The sequence below is a fragment of the Hyposmocoma kahamanoa genome, unplaced genomic scaffold (genome assembly GCF_003589595.1).
Source record: "Hyposmocoma kahamanoa isolate Upper Pololo Valley unplaced genomic scaffold, ASM358959v1 100021, whole genome shotgun sequence".
Lineage (NCBI taxonomy): Eukaryota > Metazoa > Arthropoda > Insecta > Lepidoptera > Cosmopterigidae > Hyposmocoma > Hyposmocoma kahamanoa.
Window position 1 is genome coordinate 6,403,973 of NW_020653200.1, and position 9,098 is coordinate 6,413,070.

The following is a 9,098-nucleotide window of genomic DNA, read 5'->3' on the forward strand; positions in this document are numbered from 1 at the left end:
GAGCTTATCTCCCACTTACGAGCAGGTACTGGCCTTTTGTTTAATCGCAGGGCCGTGCATTACTGCAGTCGGTAAATGCTATCGATATAGATATAGATGATGTTCCATTTTGTTGTAATAATGAAAGTAGGAACGGAATTAAAAAAATATTTATAGAGCACATTATTGAGAACAATGCGTGTTTAAGCCGTAAGATCCGACATGTGAAATGTGATTTTTATAAAAACTATCCTTTGTGACAGGATCAGCAATTAAAAAAGGTTGCGACATTTCAACAGTATAGCAGGTAAGAAGTTACTCAAAAGGTACCGCACCGATTTGTTTTCATCGATAATGGACATACGCACGCGTTATTTGCATACGTCACTAAGCAGGTGAGAGAGAAACCACAATATCGATATCTCTCTCGAATGATTTAAGACTAAGCGAATAAAATAGCCTACTATAATATCAACTTTACCCTATCTTCATGAGTTGCTTAATCAATATTCTAGTATGATATCTTCAGAGGTTTTGTTCCTTCGATTTTTTGTTAAAACTCATGAATGTGAAGGAGATTTTATCAGTACACATGGTTTGAGACATAAAAAAATTATACAACAAACAACCTTAACTCTTATAAAAATAAGCATTTTAAAAGTCACATGCTTTCCCGCGTGCGGAACTTCACAGTTGAAGTTGAAGTTGACTTCACAAATGTAATAAATATCGTATCCTCCGCATATGAAACAAAATATATGTGAATGAAAATTCTACTATCCTATCGACACATTTTATATTAATTATACACCACATTTTATGTTCATTCGGATGTGTCGTCCGAAACATCTTCCCTTATTTTAATTCTATTTTTGACTGATCTTTTATAACCAGAGTCATTGCGTTCTTTCACCAAGCCTTTGCCCTCAACAACCTTGCTCCTATTTCTCGTGTGGAATTTCTTTACAACAGGCTTTTGTAAAGATTCGTCTAGGACGGGTTCTCTTTTCTTGGTCTTGCGGACGCGTATGTGAGGTGCTGGGGCTAGAGACTCCGTCGTGGTTGCATCGTCTACTATAACGTCTCGCTTGAGAGCACTTTTAAAGGTCTGTCCTCGTGTTGGCTCGTGTAGCGAAAACGTAATCCTGTCATGATGTATCTGTTGGAAGCATAGATTTAGTATGATAGAAGGCAGATTTCTAGACATTGATATGTTAAGTAGCAGTAAAGTCCTTATGAAAGAGTTCGTCCAGGGAAGTACTGCCACCTTACCTATTTCTGCGCCAAGCATGTAATGTAAGCATTACTGTGTTTCGGTTTTGAAGGTAAATGATCCTGGTGAAAAATGCAGGCACATGGGACTTGTCAACTTGTCTCAGGGCGTCGGGCGCAGTGGCAGTGCCCCTCAGATCTTTGCGATTCAAAGCCGAGTGGCACTGTAACTGTTATGGACAGGCTTGTAGCTTACCATCAGGCGCACGACTTGTTCGTCCCGTCACTTGATATTATAGAAAAAAAAAATTAAACGAAGATTTTTATATTGACCATGTCGTAAGCGATTTAAGGTTCATTAAAATTACGTGCTCTCTTTCAATTTTCTCCGTGTGATATATATATATATATCTTCAATACTACTTACTCTATATTCAATAGTGATGTAACATTCTTCCTCGTCCTCACAGATAAGCGAATTAACATCGGCTGGCTTGGCCACGTTAGCAGGGCGCCGACTCACTCGAAAGAAACGCCACAAAGACCGTATCCGAGGCCCACATGAATGCACTATGTCGCTTACCTGCAAGTGCATAATCAATGGCAATGCTGAAACATTCAATTTATGCGGTTGATTGAAAAAAACTACAACTAAATTGTAGTCTCCACATGAAATGCTTTTGCCAAAATAAAAATATCAAACTTGACCTTCATCTGTTCAGCACCGTCGCATATCCCGCCACTGTTGTGTGGTTCCACGCCGAAACTATTAATACAGGCGCGATCTTCCGGAAGCAGCGAATCGATTTGGAAGGCACATTTTGGAAGCGAATCAGTCCTTTCCTGAGACGTAATAAATGTAATCATTGTAATTTCATGTAATATTAATATTTAAATAAAATATGGTAAATTTCCTTACCCAGCCGACTTCGTCGCAATGTTTCGGCTCATCGTAACATATGTAGTAGTTGATGGCATTAGAACCATCAGTTCTTTTCTCAGTAGACCAAGTATACCAGTTCTCCCCAAATTTGAACATGCTATTTATATGATTCTGACGGTAGATCAATGGAAATATCATCTCATTTGGATGCATCTGGTGCTGCGACTGCTTTTCTGTAGTCGACTTTTCTTCCTCGAAGTCCACTTTTTCTTCGACATGTTTGTGGTGTTTGATGAATGGCATCAATGTAACTGTTTCCCGATGTTTGTGATCCCAAGACTCTGTGCGCGTAAACTCTTCATCTTCTATCTTAGAATCCTCCTGGTCAGAATGCATGAGCACTTTAACTTTGACAGCGGCCGCGCAATGCAGCAATAGTACGCAAAGTGCGACATGACCGTAGCCAACCATTTTACGTGTGCGTCTAAGCCTCGCCCGCTTCGACTTGCGTATTTTTGCTTAGCGAAGGAAGTTGTTTTAAGCGTTGCGATCGATAAGGATTATTTGCAAATATAGCGCTATTGCGTCCATTTAGAATGGAAAAAAATCTTTTTATTTTACGAGCATGAATGAATCATAACGAAAAAAATAAAAAATCGAGTTTCGATTATTGCTTTTATTTGGGTACAAAGATGTAGAATATAAAAAAAAATACTGCATTTGGTATCAACCTTTTCTTCATAAAACTTTGATTATGAAAATTAAGCATTTTGACAAATACTTGTTTTACATCTAAAAAATAAAATTAAAGCATAAGTTGTATTTCTAGTCTAACTATTATTATTTCTTTATCTATATAGAAATTGTATAATCGTATAGTACAAATAAAAAAGCGAGTGAAGTTTGGACCATTATTAGGAATTTAAGTGTTCCATAGTGCTCAATATTTTACATCAGCCGTAAGGATTCATATTTACAAGTTACATTATAAATTTGGTTCTAACGTGATATCGTCCATAGCGTTAGGGGTAAGAATAGCATCACTAAGGCAAAGAGGGTGTTTTATTGTACATCGTTATTATTATTAGAGCCTAAGATACGTCGCTATCGGTAAATATACCATACAGCAGCTGAGGGAACAATCAGCCACTCACCTACTCTTACTCTTGTCTAAACTAAACTATCGTCTAGCCAGTAGTTAACAGAGAAAATAAGGCCAAAGTTAAAATAATCGCATTATTAATTATTGTATACAAAGCGTAACAGACAGGTCCGACCATATTTCATGTATTATTAGTAGTAATTTTTGTCTTCAACATAAAGTCTACACAGTCAACTTGATAGGCCTGTTGTTTTTACATATTTTTCTATTTGCTTCGGCTTCTGTTTACGAATTTCAAAAAGCTTTTTGCTACAGTTGTCGACATCGATTTTTATGAATACAATTTCCAGCTAAAAACAGTTGAACCTTTTTGTTGCGCCCTGTATAATGGCCCTACTTACTTAAAAAATAGTTAGATCTCTATGTGTTCCATTAGCCTAGTAAAGATTGGTTCCGTCAGTGTACGATATAATCATAGTGAATAAAACTTTCTACATTGCAAATAAAGCCTCGCTTACATCTAATCAAGTGCTTAATTTATTAAGCTTTTCAAGTTAAGCCGTTTGTTTCGGTCCATAACAGAGAACATAAGAACTAGAGATACACGAAAGTTACCTTTCGAACACCTATTCTACTTCCCTTCGCAGTTCAGACATTGTTACATGGGAATTTCTTATAATAAATACATTTTAATTTGATCGCGTTGTTGTAAGTTACATTAGTAACTTATTATATATGTATAAAAAATAAGGATTTTTACATAATTTTTGTAAAATTCCGTCCATATTTATGGGTTTTTATAGGCAACTGTTATAACCGCGCTAACCTAACGTGTTGCTAGTCAAACCATCGACATAATATTTACATAACATATCAACAACTGTGTAACAATTTTTCGAAATAGTCCTTACACACGTTGAGATGCAATGTGGGGTTACGCCATGCTTAAATAACACTCGACGCCCGGTATACATAAGAAAAACATTATTATAACTAATAATGGAAAGTTAATTTATAATAAATGTATTTAGCCCGCAATTACGGAAATATAAGGAATAATTAAAGAATAACACCCGAATTGTATTAAGTCTGTTCTCTCGAATGAGAATTGTTTTCAGAATCTGAAAAGATCTAACCAGTCAGTGTGGGTTAAAGTAGGGTTCTGTGCAACTATCCACCTCGTACTGTACTAAACACGTACGTGGCAATATTGTCAACAAATGTGTTTGAACAAATGGAATTATCAAAAAGTGCAAACATGATTACAAAGTCTTCTAGTAGCAGTAGTGCTCCTTGTGAAAGAGTTCGTCCAGGGACTACCCTAGACGTACTAAGTTGGCTGTTCTATCTGCCACCTTACGAATTTCTGCCGCCAAGCAGTAAAGGCAGCATTACTGTGTTCCGGTTTTGAAGGGTAAGGTTGCTGGTGAACTTACTTTTTAGGCATATGGGATTTGTCAACTTGTCTCATGTTTTGAGTGGCACTGCAACTGTTACGGACAGGCGTGTAGTTTACGATCAGGCGCATGACTTGTTCGTCCCGTCACTTGAAGTCATAAAAAAAGTCGTTATATGGTATAACGGGCTGTTTTTCTCAATTAGACACCGCGGAGCCTAACAATAGTGTATGTATTGTATGAAATTCATGAATGTTCATATGACACCCTCTATTAACTACTAAACTAAAAACATAGATATTCTGCCGTACGAATAAGGGCTGTAGAATAGGTGTAAAACTTACGCCAAGTCTACAAAACAACGATATATATCACCGCCTCAATAAATCTGTACATAAAATAGATATTGTCATTCCTTTCACTGAATTAAATAACGGCTGTTTGAAGAATTTAAGCATAAAGTATACGTATACGTTGTTTTGTAGTCTTGAGCCAGTAAATTTGTTTGCGGCTAGAGATTCAAGCGTGTTTACTCACGGCGAAGTGAAAAATTGTACTACTTTATTGCTATCGTTGCTCGAGATTGTCAAATACATACCTATACATATAATATTAACTTTCTATCTGTAATATAACAAAAACATGCACACTTCGCATTAAGTATCCACCCTAGAATACAAAATGTTATAAATACATTATAATCATGTATATTGTCGTGACTACCGTCCCTAACTTTAACATAGCAAACTACGGAAAATAGACAACTTTTCAACTATTAAATATACTAAATACTCTTAATAAAATTCATTTAATCGATTCAGATGCGCTATCACTAACAATTCTTACTACTATTATCAAAGCAGAGGTCTATTTTTTATAATTTCTATTAGAATTTAGCATTTACTTAATGATTAGACATCTGTGAAACTCATCAAAGCTCTATATAGTAGTCTGCCAGTAAAAGGATTATTATTTTCAAAACGTTATAGAATTGTTTTTTGTACATAAATAAAAATTTTAACCAAATATTAGACGAAAAATAACTATTACAATTAAAAAATCAACCGCCCAAGAGTTTACCAGTTAAACGTGTGGCATATGAAAATAGAAGACTGTATATAATAGGTTGGTAACTCTAATCTGGAATGGGCTCTACATACGACCCTATAAAATTAAATTTTTCATACAGTTTTGTACGAAATATGTTTAATATTTTTTTATAGTACAGCTTTAAAATCACATTCATGCCCAAATAATTTGCTAGACGTGGTATTTTTTCTGACGTATCTACTGCGCAGCCCAATCGTTTCGCAAAAGACTTCTACACAGACCGAGACGACCTGCTTCTTTAGTTCAACACATGTTTGGCCCTACGAAAACTGCGTGAGATCGAATTGCGTTACTACAACATTTCAAACAACGTGCAATCAAAAATTGTCAAGATAATTTAAGTAGTTTGTAAACTCCATACAAAGACCACCGTCTATGGAAAAGGAAGAACGGATTACTTATGTCTATTAAACGTAGCTCACTCATGAAAGTTAAACAGCCGTAAAACTATTTAGTAATAAGTACTTTAATATTTTGCTTTCCGTAGCATGAATTATCAATACATTGAATAGCAATAAGTTTGACGAACCTTTATCACAGTTCATAACAAATTATTCTTCATTTTGAGCCTTTATATTTTACAGAGATGAGATTTGAGATCTTATATTTCACTGATTTCCATGATTCAAGATCACTTGATTAGTGCAGTGCCCTACTCTAATTTCGAGTCTAACAATCGCGAGCTGCTGAGAATTTTTTAGAAAAGTAGTGATAAATGATAAGAACATAGCGCTATGTCACATTATATTGCTTGTATATTGTTCGCGTTTTTAAAAAGCTACAGTTACGCTGTAAATAGTTTAAGATCTAACATATTATTTGTACTTGTAAATAGAATTAATATCAAACAGAAACGATTCACGCTACGGAAGACACGAAAAATTTTTTAGGCAATATTCCGAGCATATCGAGGCAATTGCGTGATCTGGCCCTGCCCTACACTAGCCAGGAGTGAAGCTGTGCTCAAGCCAGGACGTGAAAAGCGTCTACCATCAAACCACTATGTATTAAGTACAAAAACCCATGGGCTAGAACACGCAATGTTTCCATCTCATACATTGTTACTATAATTGACTGAATACAATCTAAATACACTCCGGCTCTAGATTCAAGAGACGCACGCATGCACAAATTTTTAAACTCATTCAATTAAAATTTAAAAAAATTGGCTCAAGCACTGTCGCCGACACTCGGATAAATAATCTGAAACTACAGTTTCCTAAAACAATTAGCTACATCGCATGAGCCATCCTAAAGTAATAAAAGTTAGAGCAACAATGAGTGAAATGATCACACCATCGATAACTCAGATTTAGCCCGGAAAACAAATTGGAGCAAACGTTGAGTACTAACTGGTACATACAAAAACCTCTTACAAACCGATGCAAAGAAGTTGTGCTTACAACTTCTTCGAATTCGGGTTTTACTTAAAATCCAGTCAGGACAGACACATACACTTAGGAAAACTGCAACTCGCTAGCACGATATGTGGAAATATAAAACTAAACAGTAGTATCACAGAGAAGAATAAGCTTTCAGTCAAGAACACTATAAATACATAAATCAATAAATAGAAAAATATAAATCGCACGCCCTAAATCTACGCATACTCAAATTAGTCTTAAAAAGGAATAATGCAACGTTACAATTTCAAGTAAAACCCAAATATGAACCACCGACTTTCCTTTAAGGTTCTGACAATGTAAGAAAAGTAGACCTTACTGAAAAATCGATGATTGCTTACAAACTTTACATTTCGCAATGCACTCTTCAATTACTTAATATACGTAAGTCTGTCGGCTGACCTACATAATGGTCGAAAGTTAATGGTATAAGTGCAAGACCTAAGTACAGAAGTACAATTAAGAGTCGCGCGTTAAAACCTTGTAACCAATTCCGCGCCACTATCCAGTTGGTCTCAACTGTTGCCCCACACGTGGGGTTATTCGGTCATGCCCTGGAGGTGGGGGCATGTGAAGTACCAAGATCACGAGGTGGCAACATTGATGCTCTTGCGCTGGAGGAAGAGGTGTATTTCCGCGAAGGCAGGCCGCTCGAGCTCGTCACGTCGCCAGCATTCGCACATCAGCTCATAGAGGTCTCGCGGGCATCCCGCCGACCTGTGGATGCACTCGAATACGCCGTCATCCGCTTGCAAATGGGAAAGGTTTTCTAGCACCTGTAATCATCAAATTAATTTTATAAAATAACAATATTTAACCGATATTCTATTCCCATTATCGCAAAACTTTGATTTACAAATGTGGGGACTGGAATCAGAAAATGTAAATGTTTGTACTTAGCGAAAAACACGCTTTGTCCCATCATTCGGTTGACAATGTTGTGTTGTGTGAAAAAAAAATCAAAGTAGGAAAAATTTATACGAAGTTACCTCGTTGTCGGTCATGTGATCGTAAGGGCGCCGGCGACATTGTGTAAAGAGCTCGTGAAGTGTGACAGCGAAGGCCCACACGTCGCTCTTAGTCGTGTACTTGCCGAGCAACACCGACTCCCACGCCGCCCACCGCAGCGGCAACGGGATTCGTCCATCCACTTTGTAATAGTCGCACGCGTAAGTCTCGTTGTCTGTTCCAAAGTCACTTATCTTCACTTGATAGTTTTTACCCACTAGACAGTTTCTGAAAAGTTAATAATAATATTATCTATAGGCCTGCTTCAAAAGTTAAACATAACATAGCCCGTATAATCTTAAACAACTAATTAAAAGAGTGGTGAAGCATACATACGTACATAATATGTATATTTATTTAATAATACAAACCTTGCAGCGAGATCCCTATGAACAAAGTTAAGCGACTCGAGATACTGCATGCCAGCTGCTATTTGTGTGGCAATGTGGAGTACTGTGGCCGTAGACTGTGGGGCTGCACTGCGCAAGAAAGCGCAAAGGTCTCCTAGTTCCAGGTATTCCAGTACTACTGCAAGAGGCGGCGTGCGACACGCTCCTAACACGCGTGCTAGGTGGGGCGACGACAGCGCTGCTAAGATACGAACATCGCGCTCGAACTCCTCCCTACAATAAACACAGATCCTATTAAAAACAAGTACAAAATACAGACTCTTATTCTAACATCGCATCGTCTTTTCAAAAAAAGTGAGATAAATAATAATAATTTATATTAGTCCAAACATATTTAGTGGACATTTTCAGATAAAATTAAGAATAGTCTTAAAAATGCTGAGCGTAGTGAGAACAATAAAAGGGTTTGTATGAACAGACTGGTACCTGTAAATGAAGCAAGAGAAATTTATCAGAAACGTGAAAGATGGCGGCCGATAGTCAGCCTACACCTATGGGAATACGAATATAGCGCCACTCTGTATACTCGTATGCATATACAATACAATGCAATATAATACATATATTATGAAAATCTAGATGACGATGGTGTCA

The 9,098-nt window shown here is 36.9% G+C and overlaps 2 protein-coding genes across 3 annotated transcripts in view; both read right to left on the reverse strand.

Moving 5' to 3' along the window:
• Position 1: 1 nt before the first annotated feature.
• Positions 2–2,565, reverse strand: LOC113239923. Its single transcript, XM_026477086.1, has 4 exons — positions 2,111–2,565; positions 1,900–2,034; positions 1,619–1,774; positions 2–1,138 (listed from the first exon to the last, which is right to left on the reverse strand). Exons 1-4 carry the CDS (start codon positions 2,543–2,545, stop codon positions 803–805), a joined length of 1,062 nt encoding a protein of 353 aa, XP_026332871.1. The 5' UTR covers positions 2,546–2,565; the 3' UTR covers positions 2–802.
• A 195-nt stretch (positions 2,566–2,760) lies between these two features.
• The window catches only part of LOC113228850 (discoidin domain-containing receptor 2-like), a 53,530-nt gene continuing 47,192 nt past the window's right edge, over positions 2,761–9,098 (reverse strand). For both annotated transcript variants that reach the window (XM_026462270.1, XM_026462278.1), the window contains exons 12-14: positions 8,466–8,717; positions 8,076–8,322; positions 2,761–7,862 (exon numbers count right to left, since the gene is read on the reverse strand). In XM_026462270.1, the coding sequence (XP_026318055.1) occupies positions 7,671–7,862; positions 8,076–8,322; positions 8,466–8,717 (691 nt within the window). In that variant the 3' untranslated portion in view covers positions 2,761–7,670. The remainder of the gene's footprint in view (positions 7,863–8,075; positions 8,323–8,465; positions 8,718–9,098) is intronic.

What these genes read in the sequence shown, in the direction of transcription:
- LOC113239923 (XM_026477086.1), bottom strand. Translation starts at nt 2,545, where the DNA reads ATGGTTGGCTACGGTCATGTCGCACTTTGCGTACTATTGCTGCATTGC. An exon ending in ACGGTGCTGAACAGATGAAG is followed by an intron (nt 1,775 to 1,899) that starts GTCAAGTTTGAT and finishes ATGCACTTGCAG; the next exon opens with GTAAGCGACATAGTGCATTC. An exon ending in ACATCACTATTGAATATAGA is followed by an intron (nt 1,139 to 1,618) that starts GTAAGTAGTATT and finishes TGCTTCCAACAG; the next exon opens with ATACATCATGACAGGATTAC.